This window comes from Rhinolophus ferrumequinum, chromosome 16 (assembly GCF_004115265.2).
Source record: "Rhinolophus ferrumequinum isolate MPI-CBG mRhiFer1 chromosome 16, mRhiFer1_v1.p, whole genome shotgun sequence".
Taxonomy (NCBI): Eukaryota; Metazoa; Chordata; class Mammalia; order Chiroptera; family Rhinolophidae; genus Rhinolophus; species Rhinolophus ferrumequinum.
This window is the reverse complement of record NC_046299.1, coordinates 41,984,079-42,007,207: the sequence shown is the minus strand read 5'-3', so window position 1 is coordinate 42,007,207 and position 23,129 is coordinate 41,984,079. Positions and strand designations below refer to the sequence as shown.

Sequence of the window (23,129 nt, the reverse complement as noted above, 5' to 3'; positions counted from 1 at the left end):
AGGTCCTCTCTTCTGGAGCAAAAAGGGCCCATCAAATCCCTCTTCACACGACAAATCTTCATATCTTCTCTAAGTCATTCTTTCTTGGGTTAAACATCTGTAGGGTGTTAACTGCTGTCCAGACATTTTATCCATCTGACCATTCCTGTCTGTAGGACAGGACCCCAACTAGTCAGGGTCTATATGAGAAAACAGCATGAAGAACTGACAATGCTCAGGTGAATAGAAGTATAGTGGCCGTATTGAAGGTGGCATGGTCTCCTAGGTGTGGTTTATCTAGTGCAGAGCACACCAGGGCTAAGGTATCCCTTTTTGGAATGTTCTCATGTTCTTATTTATAGGAGAAACATCTGCCACTAAATACCAAAGTAATCCAGGTTCTTAGGCCATGCCTAAGAGTTGGTATTTCTGCTTGGAGAGCCAAAGAACCATGCAAAATCAAATGTATTCAACATCGAAACCATGCTCTCTAAACCGACACAACATTTAGTTCCTCCTCTTGCCTGCTATCTCTGAGAGTGGGACCCAAATTCTTCCGCACGTCTGTGACTCCTCCTTTTTCTTCATCACCTTCTTCCAAACAGTTATCATTCCTTTTCTCCTGACCCCACTTTTTTCCCCAATTGGAATCGACCTTTTAGCTGATCCTGGGAGTGTGCAAAATGCGGGCATTCCTGCAATACTTTATACAATCAGACCTTCTTAGAAGGTCACACTGAGGGAAGGGCTGCTACAAAATAATGGCTTTTGACAGTGCTAATCTGCATTTTCCTAAAACACATATGCCAGAGGGAAAAAGTGCATGTGACAAGAAGAAGGTGGAGAATGAAGTTACCCATCTTCTTAAAGAGTCTAATCTTGAAAAGGCCATGAGAAAGACACGGTCTCAAGCTGAGTAACCATCTCGAAACAGTTAAAACCAAAGTTCCTCCTCCAGCCAGGCTGCACCCAGAGAAGTGGCGCAGAGGTTCTGATTGAGAACTTTGATTTCCCACAGATTGTTTGTGTCTTAAATGATATTTGGAAAGGTTCCCTGACATCAAAGGGCTGTTCCTTTGGCTAATCAATTGAGTATGTTGTGCCTGTCCTCCTCCGAGCCCCCCACGACTGGGAACATATGTCAGATTCTCCCTCTGCCAGTAATTTAGTGATTCATGATAATACAACATCCTTTTTCTAAGTAAAAGAAAGGGTGGTCCTGGGGAATGTTAAGGCAGCTCAGAATAGCAATGATTTACTCCTCCCTGAAAAAATACACAAAGCCTGATCAATCCGTATCTGAATATCATCTGCATAATTTGAAAATAACACATTGAAGTGAATAGACCTAACCTCACTATCCTGTTCGCATTTACATCTGGAACAGCTGCCAGGGCCTCTCGCAGTTGATTTTGTTCCGTTCTGCAGGGCTGACTTGAAACCCAGGCAGAAAATGAAAGTGAGCAAATTTACCTCTGGCATTCAAAGAAATGCTTTTGGTCAAAGTGAGTATTTCTGACCATGACTCATTTTCAAAAGAAGCATTGAATTCGCTTTGTCATATTTGCCTGGATGGGGCTCAATCGGCCCTTTTATGATTTTTAAAATATCTTATATAGCTGGGATGGCATTTATTAGGCTTCAGCTATTCAATATTGCATTTCAATATATAAAAGTCACTGTTCAATTGAATATTGAGTTTCCTAAGGAAGTAAACCTACAGAAAAGAAATTTGCAAGAATCTAAAATAAATGAGTTTGAGGAAGATCAAACTGCCCTTTTGGCTGTTTCACAGATCAAAAGATCTCTCTTTTATAGAAATCAGGAGCAGTTTGAATAGCCTCTTTCCTCTACCACAGAGCCCCATTTTTTTCACTATCATTGATAGCTTGGGACTACACCATAATGGTATGAAAGGCCCTGGGGAGGAGGGAAGAAGGTTTCATTCCCGAAAAGCACCCAGGACTTTTGCATCAGAAACAGCAGATTTTTCTTTTCATTTAGTCTCGAACTCAATGGAGTGAGAAAATGAAAATCTGTTCCCAGTCCCTTCAGGTGGAGGGGTGGCCTTGAAGGCCATGAGAGGGTCTCCTGATAATTGTTCTTAAAACCTGCCAAGTACCTTTGTCTCTACCTCTCAGGGAGGCTGGATTCCATGTAAGGACGCTATCATTGGGTGCACACTACCTTACAACCTGCATAACCTCTGTAAATTACCTAATCTCTCTAGGTCTCTATTGCTTCACCTGTAAAGTGGGGAGAATACCTCATTGGCTGAAGCTCCTTCCAACCTCAGGGCCTTTGCTTATGCTGTTCCTTCAACCTGACTAACTCGTGCTCAGCCCCCAGGATTCAGTTGGAATGGCTTTTCTCCTGGGAAGGGCTCCATGAATCCCCCAGACCAAGTTATGCCAACTCCTCTTCCCCCATCAGACAGGGTGCTATGGTTTTCCTTTGAAGCACTTGTCTCAATTATGAGAACATTCTGTGTGAGTACTAGTGACACACCTGGCCTCCTCTATAAGGGATTAAGAAACCTAGCGTGTACATCTGTGTGTATAACTAAAATACAACCACAAGCTGTTTGTTGAGTGAATGAAATTCACTCACACAAAAGTCTGTCACACAGAAGTGATCAAGAAATAACGATTTCTATTATTTCTTTGTACTGTGACCTCCTGGAGGCCAGAGTGAGCCTCACCTCTCCCCACGTGTCAGGGTGGAGCTGTTCCAGGAACATCTGTGGATGTGCAGATGGTTGTCATCCATCGCCTCTCCATCCAGTTGCCTTCTACCCCAGCCTGCTGCTTTGTCTTCTCTCTGAGAGGATGGTATCGACTTCCAGGGAGATTCTAGAACCCTCGTGCATCTCCTTATGATGCAGGTTTTCTCTTCTCTGGAATGTCCTTCTGATTTCACCGAGAGCTCCAACGGAGAGGTCTGCAGTGAGAGGTGAGAAACTGGGTGATGGTCGTGTTGTTTTTAGCCCTGGTTAGAGGGTGAAGTGGGGCAGTGAACTTTCCAAGATGAATCAGCTCTCTCATGCTTTTAAACATCACCACCATCATTATCATCTCCATCATCATTAACAACTAAAAACAACTTCTTTACAGTTTAAACGATCTTTGCCTCCCCAACTAAGAAAAAAAAATTCCCATCGACATGATTAGCCATTCATGGTTAGAAATTCACCATTGGAATCTTTTTGCTTGAGTTGAGGCAAGTACCCATAAGAAGTTACCTTATTAGTTATTAACTATGTACTTATTGTGAGTTAATTTATCAACTCATTTCATCTGAGAAGCTGGGGGAGAAGCATTAAGGAACTTGGTTGCTTATGTAGGAAGGAAGTGTGCCTGTCGGAGTTTAGTTGTAGATAACAGAATTAAGTCTAGCTATTTTCAGCAGACATAGATTTCATACAAGGAATAAGGAGCTTACAAAAATTCCTAGAAAGCCTGGAGGAGAAGGCTTTCGGCAGAAGTTCCAGTATCACACCCCAGAACAACGCCTCAGAACTGGCCCACTGAGATAGCTGCGGCTTTAGTCATGATCAAGCTGGTAAAGGAGGAGGTACCTCTACAACTGCTGGCTCGTGCACCTCGTCACATCTATCCCAGCCTGCACCAACAAGACAGATCCCCTTGACTTGCCTCTCAGTAGCCACAGGTGTCTGGACCCTGGGGCTTCTGTTAAGAGTCCCAACATGTCTCCGCACTGCTGGTCAGCAGAAGTAGTGGAGTGCAGACTCCACCTCGGTGTTTACCTCCACCATCTGAATCCCCTGGGGAGTGTCTGCTTGGCTGACACTAGGTCTCATGTGGAACCTAAGCTGTAGAGCACGCTGGGGAAAGAGACCATTTACTGTGTCAGCTTCTGCAGGGCCATGGAAACTGAACTGGCCTGCAGTTTCTACCACAGCGGCAATGGTGGAGGTACAGGGAAGCACTTCTGAGAGAGAAATGGAGAAGGGGCTGCAAACAACCTTGACTGACCTCACAACATTGCCTGGTCCTGGTTATTAAGATGAGGCATTTTAGGAATGCTGCATCAGGGAGACATTACGTTTTTGGGGCGGTGGTGATTTTGAGGTCTGCATGTGAAATTTCTTGAGTTAATAGACTCCTTCTCCTATGTTCCTGACATTTATTGGGGTTGTTTCTTTGCTTTGCAAACTGACCCCTGCACATGGAGGGCAAGGAGAGACCGGAGAAAGAGGCAGATCACTCTAGATTGGTAGGTGACAGTTTTAAAAAGCGAAAGGAAATTACTAAGGAGGCTTGTGTTGGGGATCCACAAGATGAGTAGATCTCTGCACCCATCTGCCAGAATCTTAAAAGTTTATATAGAGGCCTTAACAGGGTGCAGCTGCATACACTCTCCAGCTGGTCTCAATAACACGTTGCTCTCTCAAGGCTGCGTTCTTGAAAATGGCTCCCACTATAGGAACAATGAGCGGAACGTACATTCCAAGGTCAGGGGAGGGGATAAGGTGCCTCCAATTGCCCAGGTCCAGTTCAAGGGTCAACTGGCAGTCATTTCCTCTCGATGACCTCCTTCAACGTGACTTAGTTCCCTCCTTACTAGAGGAGAAAAGGTGTTCAGATTCACCTGCAACTGAGTGACATTTCTTCAGGCCAGGAATGGGGGCACTTTTACCTACCACATAAATTGCTATTTCCTTGATGAGGGGACCCCAAATGAGGCCTCTGAGTTGCTCATTTGGGATGGATCATGGAAGACCCTCTGGGTTTTGGAAGCAAGCAGTCAGCGGCACTACCCTGCCTTCTTCTTTTTAACATTCAATCCAGCAAACACCTTAAGCTTTAATAAACATCTTCTCCTTTAATAGTGTTGACTTCAAGCGAATAAGGCAACTAGCGAATCAAGTGAAGGTAAATTTCTCATTAACAATTTATTTAACTTTGTGGAAGAGAGCAATTCCAACTTCTGCTAATTGAGTTTGTAACAAAAAGATGGATCCATTTTACTACCACCCTGAGGACCTTAATCAAACTCCGGGAAAGGTAAAGTAACTCTCATTAGCAGACTAAAAAGTAAAATCCAGGATGGAAGGGAAGGTACCAGAACACTGTTAAATTCCAAAAACTTCAACAGGATTATAAAGCAGAGGCACAGACTGGCATTTCACAGTGTTTTGAATTTTATTTGCTAGAGGAAGCGCCCTTTTGACTTGAAGCTGAAGCCCTGTGGAAGACTTTGAAGACGCTGGCTTTAGGATGCGGGGATGTGTTCAATTTCTCCCCCTTTATTTAAGGTGCCTCTGTGGAATGTGGAAAAGCATGCTGGGTAGACATGTAAGAGGACCTACCCTTTTCAGTTGATCCAAAGCCTTTCCCTCTGGCTCCAGGAGGTGGCTGTAATTTAGGAGTTTCACAACGAAGGCCTGAGCGAGACTGCCTAAAGTGACAGCCCTGTGGTCAGAGGGACATGTGGCGTGTCTGTGATCGGCCAGCAATTGAATTTGAAGGGATTTAATAATTCTCTTGAAATTCTCAGCTTTTTCCTCAGACTTTCCTCTGGAAGCCTGATTAAATGCATATTATTTCTTCTTAAGTGATTTTACAGGTCGTTTATTTTGGATTTATGAGCATCAACACATTTTAAAAGGTATTAGTGAGCTGTACTGCTAGATACTTGTTCTCTAAATCATTAACTTTACTCTCTATCAGCATCAGATAATAAGAAATCTTTCAAATATTACTTTGTTTTTTCTTCTTATGTTTTTATGCAGGCAACAAATCTTTTTTAAACGCCTTCTGTGTGCTGGGTTCTAGAAATCCTCCAATGAAGAAGGCAGGCATGGTCTTGCTCTCACGACATTGCAAAAATTTAAAATAAAAGTTTAGTAAAGTCTATATTATTGTGATATCATGGGGAATGGATTTGACTTTGATTTAGTCTTCATTCCCCATTCAATACATCCACGAATCAAGGTCTATATGGGGACGCACAAACAGAATGTGGTTCCTCTGTGTTTTGGCACATGTTGGTATGTGCTTACATTTAAAGTAGGAAGGTGAGGTGAGGGGGGATGGGGGAACTACCCCTTCCCCATGTCACCTTCACCCAAGGTACCTGTTCCATAGAATTTGAAATTGTCCAATTGTTTTAAGTCTATAGCTCCAAAAGACAAAGTGTCCTCAGTCCTGGCATACATTCTTACGCTGCCTTTTTGGGGAGGCACATCTCAGCTCCTACACCTGCATATAAAGCCTTCTCTTTGTCTGTGTCCCATTCATAGGGCTGGGATGAAAGGTCCTGGGACCTAGGTGGAGTGGGTAATGGGAGTGTGGTTAAGTGACTCATTTGAATCATGATGAAGAAGAGAATCAAAAGGCCCAAACCAGGTAAATGGAAGTATCTACGAAGTGGGAGAGGCGAGACAAACAGCAGCCAAAGGGTCCATCACAGGTCAGAAACAAGGTGAGTCAAGTGAGAGTTCAGCATGGAGGCCATGAGAAATGTTGGGTTGGGGGTGTTTTTTCTCCGGATTTATCTGAAGCCATGGTTTTAAATGTCACAGAGAGGGCTGTGTCAGCTTAAAATCTCTTCTTGGGGCAGTGTACATAGAGCCCACCGGAAGTGATCAGAGGTGCAGCCGCTGGAAGTCTCCCTTTAGAACAGCGTGTTCAGCTCACCCATGGCTTTGGGGCAACCTGGACGAAGAACGATGTGGGAGAAGAGCCAAGGATGCCACCATTTTCTCAGGAGAAAGCGGTAGTTTACCCAACATAGAGAATTCATCAGGGTCCACGAAGCTGGAGACTTTACAAAGTACTTCCCCACCCATCTCATTTGTTCCCCCACTGGCCCCAGATGCAGGTGGGTAACTAGGAGAAGGGTTCTCCTTACTTGGAGATGATGAAACTGAAACCAGTGAGAGCAAGTGAGTTTAAGATTACATAACTATGTAGGGTCAGACTTAAAACTTGAGCCCAAATCTCATTCTAGCTGCAATTCTCTTGCCAATATAATTTACATAGTATTCAAATGACATGTAAAAATAAGCAAATGATGAAACAGAGCATTACAAATGTATTGACCCATTGAAATGTAAGTGTGAGATTGTAGTCAAGTCTCTTGAGATTCTTCTGGAGCCTTTGACAACTTTCCCTGGCCATCTCCTTTTTCACCTTTCTGTCACCAGTAGGAATGTGGGACCAGTTGCCACACCTGTTCCCTCAAACACACAGACTGGTATTCTATCGATGGCCACAGTCTTCAGGGTAATTAAATTGTGGGGTATTAGGAAACATTTTATTCAGTAAGATTCCACTCGTGCTTATTTGGTTACTGAATTATCTTCCAGGAGTTTTACCATTCTATTTACTTGCTTTAGTTGTAAAATCTGAGGGAAACGAATCTAATTCACTCTTCACATTTTTAATTACAACTTTTAACATTTCAAGCTTTTTGACAGGAAAAAAAAGACATGAAACATTATGTGGAAGGCAGCTTTGCAAAGGCAGAATCCATGTGTGATTGCTTGAGTAAGAAGGGTTAAAAAAGGCAACAACAAAAAATCTCTGCTCATTTTTGCTTGCTTAAAAAAAAAAAAACAACAAAAAACTCAAACCATCTCCAAATGTAGCTTAATCCATTTTCAGACTCAATACATTATGCATCAAGATTTTGTAAAAAAGAAATTTGAGAGGAGTGTTTGCATGAAACCACTTCAGTGGATTAAATTTGCAGTTCAGCATATCAGACTCAAAAAGTATACAGCACATTTTGAGACCCCTGCCTCCTTTCCTTATGTGCAAGGCTCTTACTTCAGATAAATAACTTTTTAAGAATGGGTGGATTCAGGCAGCTCTCTTTTAAAAAATTAAGAAAGGACTTGGTCCTCCTTCCACTAGCTTAGCCATGACTATGAAAACCTGAAGAAAAGAAAACATAGTTGAGAAGGTTGACGTAAGCAGTTCTGCGGACCCTGAGGTTCTTTTGGACAACGCCACTCTATCCAAGGTGGAAACACTAATGTGAAAATGCATTCCCAATAACAGGAGCTCGCAGGGATAGCTCCGTAATAACTACAAACCCCACCTAACTTCAATTGAAAGTTGAGTTGCCACTATGGTTAAATGTCTGGATGGCAAGCTCAGATCAATCGTACAGATGTCTCCAGCTAGTGGATGCCAAACACTGAGACCACATTTGGATGCTTGGAGGGCCAGTGGCATTTTTATTTTCTGTTGTTTAAGTAATGGATTGTTATGGTCTTGGAAAGATAGTATCTATTTCCTTTTACCTCAGAGACCATGTGCCACTGGAGAAACGCACTTTATGGTGATCAGGCAAAAAGGTCTGGAGACCCAAAAAGCAACCCATTTCTGGGCTGATAATGATTAGTCCTAAATTGACAGGGGACATCTGACCCTGGGACATCATTACGATTATAAACCATGGGCTTTCCAAACAACCTAAAGAGCATCTGAAAGTTTCTGTGTAACTTTTATGTTTTTAAGTGTTGAAAAGTTCCCAGTGGCATGGCCGGTTGCCTGTGCTACGGTGTTGTGTTGACAGCTCCGGTCCTTTTCCTGGTAACTGAAGATCCTGACAGTGACCAATGAGAGGGCAGCATTCCCCTCTAAACTTTCCATTAAGCTGGTGATTCATTTTCAGACCAACATTTTATGAATGCTGTGAATTCAATGCAATGTAGCTGTTGAGGTGTCTACATTCAAATTGGATTCCATTAACTTTATGGTGTGATTAAATGTCTGGATCATAAGGACTTGAGGTTGAATTTATGTGCCTTCTGAAAGCACTTTTCAAGACCGGCAGCTTTGATGAGTGTAATTGCTACACAGAATTGAAAGAACAAACCTAAAGAGATATCAACTCAAATATAACAAGGATCTGAGAAGTCAAATTTGACAGCTGGGGTGGGTGGTCACTCTCAGATGCACAGAGTGGAGCTGCTCTTCAGCACGTATATTTTTCCTTCAAAACACTTGGTTTTTGGCATTAGAAGGGACTTGGTGGTGACAGTGGCTTTCAAACTTTAACATACCTGTGCCTTAATTGGAGTGCCTGTTAAAAATGCCAATTTCCAGGTCCTGCCTTCTGAATCTGAAGGGCTATAGTGGAATGCAGGAATTATAGGCCTGTCTAGGAGAAACACTGATTTAAATAATTTTACATTTGGAGAAGTGACGTGCCTCATCCATGGTCTGGCTCACAGCTCATGGTTAGAGAGCGACTCAAAACTACATATTTTTGTTTTCCTCAGGGACCTTTTGTCATCTACTTAGTTCATGCTCATCTTTTTTTGACATGGACATTGTCAGGTGTGATAGCTACATGTGCCACGTTAGAGAAGAACATAGGGTGGCAGAGAGGGTGTGAGCAGCCTACTGCAATTTACCAAATATGAGCTCTAATATCTTATTTAAAAATTTAAAGTATTCTTAACATATAGGGGTTAAATGGGAGCTGTACAATGCTTCACATATTTGAGCAGTTCCTGACATAGAGGTGTACAAAATACTTTCATTTCCATAGTTCCCCTTATGGATTTCTTTGGCTTTAAATAGATCAAACACATAGCATTTGGAAAGTCCAGAATGGATTAAACAGTTTCCATTATTGCTGACAATTATTGCTGACAATTTGTACTATTCTTTAATTTGTGAATTATTTGTTTAGATCCGCTGCAATTTTTCTACTGAGTTATTAATATTTTTATTGATTTAAAAAAACTATATAATAGAGTTATCAGCTCTGCATCTGTCACTCATCTTGCTAACAGCATTTTTCTCAGTTTTTGTTTTCTTTTTTTACTTACAGTGAATTTCCTTTTACATGGAGCAGCTCAAATTTTTTCTGTAGTTAAAATTAATCTTTTTGCTTAGTCTCCGTGGTGTTCTTCCATTACGTTTATTTGTTAAAGCCCTCCCCATTCCAGTACCAGGAAAATAATCAGGCATATTTTCTTCTAGCTAGTTTGTAGTTTTAATAGTTACATTTAATGCTTTAATATTTACATCTAATGCTTTTAATGTTTACATTTAATGCTCTGCAAAATGCAATGTCTAAAACATAAATGTATACCATAAGCAGTTTTCTTCCAATAATTAATGGTCCCAACATCATTTCTTATAGATTTCTTTACTTCCTTTTGCTTTGATTACTACCATTTATTGTATACGTAGGTACTGTGCTAAATATTTTTAATGAATTTTTAATTTTAATGAATATACATTTCATTTGGTCCTTACGACAACGTCTTAGTATAGTTATGTTTATCCTCATTTTACAGATGAGTGAACTGAGGCTTATGAAGCTTAAATTGCTTATCTATGACGGGCAGGTCTGAGAGGGGACCTCAGGATTGAGTGACAAAGTTCACAGACTCAGTCACCCGATTAAATTTTACCATAAAACCAGTTCTTAGCATTAAGGCCTTTTTTTGGGTTCGCTATTCTATTTCACTAATTTGGTTGCTATTTTTGCATGAATATCTTACTTTTAAGTATGTTAGCTTTGTAAGCTTTTTAAATCAGAAAGCACTTGTCCTTTATTACTTTTTCAGTATTTATGTTGACCTCAGACTAACATTAGCAAATACAAATCCTGAGATTTTCAATGGCATTATATATACTTCAACGACATCTTTACTGTGTTTAAAATTTGCACCTAGCAAAATGCACTTTAGGAAAGTTTTATATATTTTTGCAGACAGATCCTTTACACTTTGTTTGTTACTACTGTCAGAGGCTTTTTCCAGTTATATTTTCTAACCATTGTTAATTTATAGAAAAATTATTTTTAATATTTATTTTTCATGTGACTTACTGATTTTTTTAAAAATAGTTTTTCACATTGGTTTTCAATGTACATAATCTTATAATCTACAAATATAACTACTTTAGCTTTGTGTTAATGGTACTTTAAATTATACATCTATGTATCGTCCTACTGCAGTGGTAAGAAAAGCGAAACACTAGTGGTGAAAACAGCCAACCAGCCAGTGTGTCATCTTGCCTTCTGCTCTTCCTTCTACAGAATGTTTATGAAGTATGTACTCTGTGCCAGGGATTGTGCTAGACCTTGGAGACAGAACATAAACAAGACAGACACAGTCCCTGCCCTCCTAGAGCTATAGCCTGGGCTGGGAGACAAACAGTAAACAGGTATTTATACAATTACTTCCTTAATTATAATCCTTATTTCATTCTTGACTTTAATGGGAATGCATCTGGTGTTTCAATTTTAAGCCAATCTGAGATATTCTTTTACATGCTGTGTTCCTTCAAGGCTAGTTTCCAGCTTTTTTAAAGGTAGGGATGTCCCTTGAGTTTTAGGAAAAGGTGTCTCAACTTTGCTTCCTTTTACCTATTGTCAACCCATCCACTCTATAAACAATAAACCTGAGACGCAGCGGGGCCATGCATCGTGCCCCACGTCACATGGTTGGTTGAGACAGAATCCTCCGTGAAATCCAGCTCCAGACCTTGTCCTGGAACTATAAGGGCAACGTGCCCTCTATTGACTCAATGCTATGGGCTTCCCAGTGTGTATCTGATTTAAGGTGGAAGCTTCTTCAGAACAGGAGCTCTTTCTGGGAAGCAATTTTTGCTTCCCTGGGTCCAAACTGTACGTGCTGCGTTTTAATGGCTACTCTTGTAAAGGCTCCCCACCTGTCCCAGAAAGGGCTGGGAAAATGCTCAAGCTTCTAGTGGGTTGGTCCAGAGCTTGGAAAAGGGCAATGACCCTGAAGGCTAAGGTGCAGTATAAATCTATCAGAAGCAATGTTTATTTCTTATTAAAAAGGAAAGTTAATATAGGCTGTATGAAAAATATAGAAAAACATTTAAAATCTTACCATCAAGAGAAAACACCTGTTTTGTTTGAGCTTTTCCTTTCCCTATCAATTTCCCCCCACAAAACACATATATTGAATGATAGATTTTTCATTTAATATTATATCATGAACAATTTCCCAAGTCTGTAATTGCCTCATCTTTTTGTTTGTTTCCTCAGTTTAGCCCTGACCTGTGAGTTTTGTTTCGTAGCTCTCTGGTGATTCATCTGGCTATTTATTTTGAAATAGTTCTAACAAATAAAAGACCCTATGAGGACACCTTGAATAAAGACACTTAACTGAATCTGAAATGGTCACACTTGGTTGAATGAATGATGACCATGTCATCAAAATTTCAACAGAAAGGAAATGGTAATAATTCAGTATGAGTCTAGCACCTTAAGAGAAGAATAGGTTAGGTTTCAAAAATTTCTAGCTAGTTTTCAGAGACATGTTGGAATACAGTAGCTTTTCCTATGACAAAAATTTTAAAAACCACACCCACACATAGAGATAATAACCAGTACCAGTAGCATAATCTTTGATAAAGAAGAAAAGATTGATCTATCTAGATTTGGAATTGAAGAATGCTGAGAGGGCTAGGATATTCCAAGGTATAAAATGTATGCAGGCTTAGCATAATAATCTCAAGATCCATCCATGTTGTTGCAAAGGCACTATTTCCTCTTTTCTTATGGCAGAATAGTATTCCATTGTGTATATATATATATATGACATCTTCTTTATCCAATCATCTATCAAAGGACCCTTTGGTTGTTTCCTTGTCTTGGTCACTGTTATTATGCTAAGCAAAATAAGTTCGACAGAAAAAGTCGATAACAGTATGACTTCACTGATATGGGATATAAAACTGAAAACAACAAAGGAGCAAGACAAACAAATGAAGAAACAAAAACTCATAGACACAGACAACAGTTTAGTGGTTACCAGAGGGTAAGGGGGAAGAGGGTGGTAGATGAGGGTAAACGGGGTCATATATGGTGATGGAAGGAGAACTGACTCCGGGTGGTGAACACACAGTTTGATATATAGCTGATGTATTACAGAATTGTACACCCGAAACCAATGTAACTGTACTAATCATTGCCACCCCAATAAACTTTAATAATAACAAAAATGTACGTAGGCAAGATCACTTGGTGGAATAGAAATGGCAGCTGCCTAATTTTGTTTTCTCTCTCTAACAGAATCCCAATTTTGTTCAGTGGTTGGCTGACCATGTGTTTCAGTGCCACTCCTCAGCTCCACTTGGTGAATCTTGACTCACCTCAGTCGATCCTGATAATTCTACTTCCCTTCCCAGTGTCTGGTTTGGAATTGGCCATGTGATACAATTCTGGCAAAAGAGACACAGGAGAAATTCTCCTGAAAGGCTTTGGGAAAAGTTTTTCTTGTGTTCAAAAAGAAATGTAAGAAAAGAAAAAACGTTTTTTGTGTTTTTTTGAGCTTTTGGTCCTTTGTGAGAATGTAGCTGCCATCTTGGGACTATGAGGGGAGAACGTTGAGGACAAAAGCCAAAATGCTAACGATGGCACCACAGACAGAAATCATCTGGGTTTGCCATGCTGTCACTGAGGAGCCCTACATTTGAGCCTCCTTTTTTCTTAGATAATATTGCACATTTTTGTTATTGTTTGAGCTATTTTGAGTTTAGAATATTACCTATTTTTAGCCAAAAGCATTTTAACTAATTCAGGTGGTCACTGATAACAAGTGAACAACTAATGACTGAGCATGTTTGAGGGAGGGAAAAACTACGGATATTCTGTTTCTATTTCCAACTCTATCTACGATCTGACTGCACTTTTTCTTTTAACCTATGGAAATGTCTACTACTCAACTAGAATAATATTTCAGAAAGACATATTAGTCTTCAGAACTGGATATAGTCTGTATCAATGTAGCCAACATATCAATATTTGTTCTAGTAAGGGCCTCAGCCGAGTTCCTGGATTGGTATTTAATAAATAATTTTTAGTGAATTAAAGAGTTTTTCAGCTGAGGAAATAACCTTGGCCTAAGGGAAAAACTATTAGCAAATTCATAATTTAGAATCTTGTTTATACTTTTCTTATTATATTAGAGAATTCCCAAGCCAACCATAGACATTTAAAAAATTACTAGCTTCACTTAAAGTAGAAAGTATTTAAGGTGTGCCCTCTCGTGGGAAATTCCTGAGTGTACAATTCATCATACTTGTGAGGCTCAGTCAATTATTTCACAGAATGTCAGTTTAGGAGGGACTGTAGGCTTATATAAACTAAGAAGTAATTACCTTATGCAATAAAACTATAAGTAGGTCCCTTGTTAATGAATTTGCTAGTTGTTTTCCAAGTTTATAGACATTGACCCATATGAGACATATTACATATGCATAAACACAGACAGACATATTCATTGCATTAATTAGGGTAGGCTAAATTGCTGTAACAGATAGACCCAAGAATGAAGTCACGCTAAGAAATGGACGCTTATTTCTCCCTCATAAGACAATCTGGAAGTTATCCAAGTTGGTAAGTGTCTCCTGTCATGTAGTCATTCAGGAACCCAGGCAGACAGTCGCTCTATTATCTTCAAATCGCCACTCTCCTCACTGCCATCCAGCCAGCAGAAAGGAGGGAGAGAGAACACGGAAGAGGTGCTGGCTAGCCTTGAGCAACACCCTTCAAGTGGCGCATTTCACTTCTGCTCACATTTCACTGGCTGAAACTTAGTCATGTGGTCACACCTAACCTGTTTCTCCGAAAATAAGACCTAGCCAGACAATCAGCTCTAATGCGTCTTTTGCAGCAAAAATTAATATAAGACCCGGTCTTATAGTATATATTATATAAGACATGGTCTTATAGTAAAATGAGACCAGGTCTTATATTAATTTTTACTCCAAAAGATGCATTAGAGCTGATTGTCTGGCTAGGTCTTATTTTTGGGGAAACATGGTCATTGCAAATGGATCTGAGAAATGGGGTTCAGGAATGTGCTTAGGAATAATGGGAGAATGGATTTTCATGGACAGCTTGTGACACATATGTGGTGTAACAGAAAGAGGACTGGGCTAGAAAAGTCTCCTAACTGACCCATCCTCTCTGGTCTCTCCTCCATTCTCCCCACTGAAATTAGAGGCATCTTTGTGTAGGGCAAATGTGCTTGTACTTCACCAATCACCTCAAAGTCTCTGCTTAAAACCTTTCAATGACTTTTCATTGTATTCAGGACAAAGACAAAACTCTTTATGCTGACACATAAAACTCTGCATAATGGCACCACAGACAGAAATAATCTGGGTTCGCCATGATGTCACTGAGGAGCCCTACCTTTGAGCTTCCTTTTGTTTGTTTGTTCTGCTTGTTTGGGGCCTTGGTATTATGAAGGCTATGTATTGACAGTGCATTAATATAAGATTTCACTGGAATAGGAACGGAGGCTATTTTTTTTTTCTCCATTTGATTTTGAGATTTATATTCTATTAAAAAGATTAATATCTAGGCTATTTTAACTCTTTTTTGGAGATAGACTGGCAGATGATCATTACCAAGCCTGATTACAAGTTGCTGGATATCACTTATATCTAGCTATATCTATCTATCTATCTATCTATCTATCTATCTATCTATCTATCTATCTATCTATCATCTATCTATCATCTTTAGTCATTTATCTATTAATCATCATTTATCTATCCATCCATCGACCTATTCAAAATATCATTTTCCATGTACCATGAGACCAAGAATGCTCATTTAGAGATGTCTTAGTGGGATCCAGAGGAGACTTACTTAACTGAGAGCAGCTTGAGAGACTGGGACCATTCTATAAATGGTTGATCACTTTATTTAAGGTTAGCTGATAGGCCATATTACCATGTTATATTTTACAGAGTTAGGTACTTAAAAGGAACCAATCTCTTCTCTGCTTTTATGAGCTATGCACATTTTTAGAATGTTTCAAATTCTACCATGGAACTCAGAAAGTAAGGAGAGACCCAGGACTGATTAAGTTTGCAATTTCCTCTTTAAAATGGGATTCTTTCTCCTTCTTTATAAGTATGTAGTGTGCCAAATGGTATAGTTGATTTTTCATGTGTCATTTGTAAGGGGGTGTCATTCCATCAATGGCGAAATCTGATGGTGGGCATCATTCCTTTTAACGAATTTTGTTTTCATTAACATTCTTTGATATTCATAGGCTATTTCTTAGAACAGTTTTAGATTTACAGAAAGAGTGAGTAGATAAGTACAGCATTCCCATACACTGTCCCTCTTCCCCACCAGTTTCCCTTATTATTACTATTAATAATTACTGTTATTAATTTTACATTAGTATGGTACATTTGGCAAAATCAATACACGGATAACACATTTTTATGAACTAACGTTCATAGTTTATTCATATTTCTTTAGATTTCCTTTTTCCGTTCCAGAATCACATCCAGGATTCCACACTACGTTTGTTATCGTGTCTCTTCTTTCGGATGCGACATTTCCTCATACTTCCCTTGCTTTTCATGACTTGACAGTTTTGAGGAGTACTGATCAGATATATTGCGGGATGCTCCTCTACTGGAATTTGCCTGATGTTTTTCTTATGATTAGAGAGGGATTCTGGTTTTTCGTAGGAAGACCACAGAAGTAAGGTACTATTTTCAGTCTCTTATATCAAGTGTACATGCCATCAACATGGTTTATAACTCTTGATGTTGGTTGACCTTGATTATGTGGCAGAAGTAGTGTTTGTCAGGATTCTTAATGGCAAAGGTACTCTTTGCCTGCACTTTTCCATATTGTATTCTTTGGAAAAAAGTCATTATGCACCACCTACACATAATGAGTGGGAGCTATAGTCCTCCTCTTCCGGAGTGGAGTACCGACATAATTTATTTGGAATTCTTCTGTGAAGATTTAGACCAAGATTCTTTTAAGAAGGTGGGCTTATTTGGGGTTGGGAGTTTCCTGATAAGCATTTTTGTGGTTATAATTCTCCTTTTTTTTTTTTTTTTTGAAACAAAACGCAGGGCAATATGCCCATGCCAACAGGATGGGAAAACATTGGATTAGGAATGTGAGGGTCTGAGGTCACAAACCAGCTCTGGTTATTTCCCAGGAGTGAGGTCCTGAGAGCTGCTTTGAGTGATCAGAGGTTCTACTTGGCAAGTCACTTTATTTGCTATCCTCACTGTCTGCAACAAATGTTTCATGGTGTGGTCCATGGCTGGTTCCTTCCATTCTGGTCAGCTCAAAAGTCACCCCTTTCAAGAAGAGTTGTTGGAGCACCCCAGGTAAAGGAGCTCTTGTACGTCCCAAAACCTTCTCCTGCATTGGCTTTAATCATTGGCATCATTTATCGTTATCTAAAATCATCCTATTTATTCACTTGTTTATCACCTGCCTCTAGAATACAAACTTTATCAATTCCATGAACTCCAGGAAGTCAAGGACCTTATCTGTCTTATTTTTTCTCAGTGACTAGAAAGTACCCAGAATAGGTTATAGACTAGATTGAAAAGAAGAAACAAAACAAACCACAAAAAATAACAAAAAAAAAACAAACAAAAAAACAAACAAGAAAAAGAAGAAACAATCACCAAAATGACCATTGGAGACATTTGCACTGAACATTATCTGAAGCTAAAAGTTAAATATAATTTCAGAACTCTTAGGCAGCTCTGACTAAAGCAATAAGCCAATCTCCACTGCTGGTACTTTCATGAAAAGGGAAGGGATCCTAAACACAAAAAAGGATTTTAGTATTCTCTCTCTGTTTTGGAATTTAAATTCCCAAAATATGATATTATTTAAACCAATATTATTTTTGCTTAAATTAATAGGTGTTTTGGCTGCCATGAAGGGGTCCTGACTTCTCTTATTTAACAAATCAATGTCCAGAAAAAAATAAAAAAGGACTTTGATGTCCAGACGAGAGACATCTTCTTGAGACTCTGAAATTTGAGATGTCAGAAGTATTTCTCTTCTACAATTGTTGGGAAAAGGAGAGCGTTTATTCTCCTGGGGAACTGAAGCATAATAAAATGCAATCTAAGAACATGCAAACTTATTATCTACCAGGATGGTTGAATGGCTCCAATCAAATGGAGGATAGAAATAGGGGCTTTATATTTGGATTTTGGAAAAATGACTCCACGGCTATATTTAGGCCCAACAGAGCCTGCAAATACCTGTAACAGTGGCAGGCGGTGGCTTGTTCATAACAGAATGAATATATTTTCTCTTTGAAATTTATCATGGGGGTGAAGGAAAAAGTGCTCTAAATTATTCCTGCAAATGGAAGAAAAATATCTTACTGTGGATGATAAGAGAAAGGTTGCTGCTTTTCTAAGTGATATAGGTTGGTATTGTTTTTTAATTGGCTCTTCAGGGGCTGCCTTATGGGCCAAAGAGTAGGTGGACCCTGGAACTTTAAAAAACTCAAAAATTTTCTTTATTTTCCACTCTTGAAAATCACTAAGAAATAGATCTATAGCACTATTAACAGTAGGGATCCTTTCATGAGACTACTTTTGCCACGTCTCCATGGATAGAAGTCCTGCTACTAGGGAGGTGGCCTTTTTAAAAATATTAATGTGATGTCACTTGCTACTTAAAACTTATCAACAAGTTCCCATTACTTTTAGGTTAAAAATAAAAATCTGTATGTGGTCTACAGACCCTTGTGAGAGCTCCGGCTGTGGCCAATTATTCAGCCTCATCTTGTGTCCCAGAGACTTTGCACATGTTTCTCTCTCTGCCTGAAACCCATCTTCCTTCACCTTCTTCTGTCTAGCTCAATTCTACCTATCCCTCAGATCCCAACCCAACTGTCAAAATCCATGGGTCACTTCCTTGCCCTCCCAAGCAAGATCAAGTTTCTTTGTCCAACACTGCCATAATTCCCTGAAGCTTGTCTCTCTCATAGTTAGTATGAACTATCTTCCCAACTAGATTATTAGGGTAGAGGCCATGTCTGTTTGGCTCACTACTAAATGCCATTACACATAGTAGGTACTCATTGAATATATGAATGAATGAATGAATGAACGAATGAAGCTGGGTTATACATTCCATCCTTGCATAAATTTTCTAAATACTTAATATGCTAATACCATAAATGAATTTGTTCCCTTATTATAACTAATGACAAAAAAGAAAGGTCAGTTTTCACTTTGCTTCATCTTGAGTATGAGATAGTTAGATGAAGATGAAGGTTAAGTATGTAAGTTTTGAAATCATACACGCCCAAGTTCAAAACCTGGTTCTACCATTTACTGGCTGTGTGATCATGGGAAAATTACTTAAAATTTCTGTGTCCCAGTTTCCTCATCTGTAAAATAGGTCAGAACTGGGGTTGAAACCTTGATCCATCAATTATTAATTGTGTAACTTGGCTCTAGTTACACAATTATGTAACTTGGTTCATAATCTCTAAGCTTCAGAATCCACAATTTATAAATAAAATGAGGCCAACAATATCTGTCTATTGTCAAATACATACATATATAATTTAAATATATACCGGGGGTGCCAAAAATATATACAGATGACTTGTAATTATCTTTTGTTATTGGTATATATTGAGTATTACAATTTTAATACAGTTTTTTCCTTACTTAAAATGTGTATACATTTTTTGGCACCCTCTGTGTGTGTGTGTGTGTGTGTGTGTGTATAATTTGTTTATAAACATATGTAATGGGCTCAGTCCATGTAGAGTAAAACAATAAAAGCAAATTAAAATAATAGTGTGACATTATTTTCTATGTATAATATGAGAATATCACAGATGAAAAATTGGGCAAAGCATGCTGTTGGTAACAATGTAGAGAAAAAGGAATTTTACACACTATTGGTGAAATATCTTCAGAAGGCACTTTGATAATATCTATCAAAATTGCAAAGGCAAATAAAATCTGACCTAGAAGTTGCTTCCTCTAGGAATACATCCTACAGGTATAATCATGTTTACAAAGACGACAATGCAGCATTGTGCGAGTGAAGTACTGGAAACAATAAAAAGTTCATCAACAGGATTAGTTTGAAAAATTATGGAATTGCGAAAATGAAATACTATATGGTCATTTATGTACTGAGAGAGAATTATCTCTATTATTTGATAAAAAAGGTAATGTAAAAACAATGCAGATTGTGTGTGTGTTTTTTTTAAAGACCACTGTACACAAACATGCCATTATTTAAATGGGCAAAAAATACTTTCCCAAGGACTTACTGGAAACTATAGTTGCCTCGAGGGGAGAGAAATGACGGTATCTAGCAAGGGTGAAATTTATTTTTCATTGTCTACACTTTTTTTCTAAATAACTGAATGCATATGTTTCTTTACCAGTTTGAAATTAATTTTAAGGAGCAGAGACTGTGAATTAAAATTTGTAACTACTGCTACTATGATTGCTCTTTCTCTTATTATTATTAGATGTTAAAGTGAGGCTACCTCAGAGAGCCATGGGCTGCTCCAACCTGAACAATGTACGACAGCAGGGCGGGCAAGTGGTTACTGTGGGAGGACACATGGAAAGAGTGGAGAGACAGAGAAAGCTGGCAAAGAGGCTGAGGAAACAACTGGACAGTGGGTATTAGGGACGGGCAGTGGCTTTTTAGGTATCCTAAGAGGTAAATAGAAACCAAACCTTACAACAAAATCTTTTTAATCTGAATTTATGAAATCCTCATAACTACTTTGAAAATAAGTATCATGCCCATTTAACAGACGAGCAAATAGAGGTTTAGTAGCCTAGCAAAGTCCCACACTAGCCAATGGTAAAGCCAGTATCAGACTCTGGGAGTCTTACTCCAGAGGCATGCTTTAAGCATGCTTACAGTATATTATCTCTGTGTAGTTTTTAGGGATCCTACTGGATTTTTTATTCAGTTTTAGAATCTTGGTACCTTTGCAGAAAATAAGCACTCTTTATTACAAATGCAGGTCCCTTCTGTGCCAATGATTGCATTTGAAGCTGTGTTTGGTGATTTCTAGAGGCTCCTTTATTCCTAGCTTGAGGTTTCTCTAGTTTCACCTCTGTTTTCCCTGGAGAAAAGACTGCTTGATGGAATCAAGACTTGTGAGCCCTCCTAGGGGTCTCCTATGGCCATGAACATTTTCAATTAGGAAGGACAGCTCAAGGAAAAAAACACATCTCAGCTCATGTCCAGGCCTTCCAGACTTGGAGCTGTATGAACAATAAACATGGTTTCATCTTAAGGACTTCTTTTACTTTGCTGATCGGGTAGTTAGAAAATTACCAAATGCTGTCAGATCTATCTCTGTCCAAAATGAATTCACTTTGGGCAATCTCTTTGGTAGTGATGGCGAAGGTAAGGTTCTAGGTCAAGTTTAGAGCACAAACATATTCAACCAAGGTGCAAGTACCACCTAGGTGCACGTACATCTGGTTCCACCATAAAACTGGCGATTTTTGAAGGAACTGTCCCCTCCTAGTAATGCTCTCTATTCTAGAACAGTCTGAAGTCTAAGACATTTGGAAAGGGTCTAAGTAGTAATTAATTTAATTTGTCCAACTAGGGACAAGCAGTTGGCAAAGAGATATTTTTCTTTTGAAATTATATTTTAATAAAGGTACTTACAGGCTTGAGATGTTTTCAATCATTCTACTGCAATATAATGGTTAATTTTAAGAGCTCTGTGAGTTTGATTTGTATTTAAGATTTTTACAATCTATATATAGGTTGGTCTTTAATAACCATTTATACATTGCTTCTTTTTATATAGGTCATGTATTCTCCTGGGAGAGTAACAAGATTAGAAATAACAAATACAGTACAGAATAAATTAAAGTGCTTCAAACTGCATTATATAATTTCAGAAAATTGGTTTCACACTGAAACATTTAAATAAGAAAACCAAATGATTTAAGAAAAAAAAACCCTACTATATGCATTTGAATAGCTTTTGTTTAGCAAGTTTTATCCTCAAGAAAACCAAATGATTTAAGAAAAAAAACCCTACTATATGCATTTGAATAGCTATTGTTTAGCAAGTTTTCTGTCAGTAGTGAGGTAGCAGTATCTGTTCACAGTACTCCATTAATGTGGAGGTTCATTTGGGTCAATATGGATAAAATTATTATTTTTCGTTATTTAAAAAAGTTGGCTTCATTCTCCTTGAAGATGAATAACATTTATTAGTCAAAAATGTCAAGGGAGTATTGTAAAAGTAATTGTATTTCTATATATAATTCTCCAAACTCTTGTATACAAAATGCTCCTATTACACTCAGAGGCAATAAATTCAGAAGCTGTTATGGGACAAGAGATAGCAAAGTTGGGGCCAATACTTTTCTAATGAGTTAGGGTAATAAAAAGCGGACCTTGGTTCCCCCTCCCAAATGAATGAAGGAGAGTCGATGCTCTAGAGAGTCCATTATTCTGACTGGTTTTGTTTGTTTCTGTAAAGTTTAGCATCACTCTCTGTCCTGAGTCCTCAGGCCTTTTTCAATTTTTCTATTCGTGCATTAAAAGCCTCTTCCTGTATTTGCAGCTTTTCGTTTATCTCGGTCTGTGAAGACAATCATAAAAAAGTGGTTATGAGGGAGCTATCTTTTGCTGCACATTGTCTTTGTGGTTTTGACATACTATAGTGCCTAAAGACAGACATTATCCCTCACACACCTTCCTGTTTTGCAGACATAGCCGTGTTTCAGCCTGTCGTGATGTGATAACACTTTATCATATTTCTCTGCACATTCCCAATGTATAGCATGTCTGCCATGAACAGGAAGTGGTATTTGGACAGCCATTTTTCACACAGCCTTGTGTTGGAAGATAGGATAATTTATCTGTATTTTCAGACAGACTTTACCAATAAGCACCGAATCAGAATAACTGCTCAGGGCTCAGTTATTGCAGTGTTATAGGTCTGCCCACCCCTTTGCAATAAATGTTCTTTCTTGTCTCCCATGGAATACATTCTAAATGGGATCCCAGAAAGCTTCTGTTGTGAAATAACAACACAAATAATGTCACGATTAGAACAATTTTCATAATTAAAAGTATTCATCATACATTATAACTCTTGGAGTTATGCCACTTTGTGGTATAGTTCTGGTAGAAAAAGTAAGTGATTGCTGACAGGTTTTCGTGTTTGCTGCAGCTGTGATAGCATTTAGCCTCTGGCAGTGATATTCCGTGGACTAACACTGCTACCTGCACAATTCCAGAAATACTTTCACATTAACTGAACACTCGTAGCTCTGGAAATGTCTTCTCTTTTTCATGATGGATAATAAAATTATGTATAGAGAAACCAGTGGTGGGCAACGTGGTAAAACTGG

The 23,129-nt window shown here is 38.8% G+C and overlaps 1 protein-coding gene across 3 annotated transcripts in view; it reads right to left on the bottom strand.

Moving 5' to 3' along the window:
- Positions 1–23,129, bottom strand: part of CABCOCO1 (ciliary associated calcium binding coiled-coil 1) — a 134,074-nt gene that overhangs the window by 3,417 nt on the left and 107,528 nt on the right. For 2 of the 3 annotated variants that reach the window (XM_033129807.1, XM_033129808.1), the window contains one exon: positions 2,681–2,919. In XM_033129807.1, coding sequence (XP_032985698.1) covers positions 2,681–2,919 — 239 coding nt within the window. Of the gene's footprint in view, positions 1–2,680; positions 2,920–21,960; positions 22,355–23,129 lie in introns of those variants that run through there. The other variant, XM_033129809.1, reaches the window with a different exon arrangement.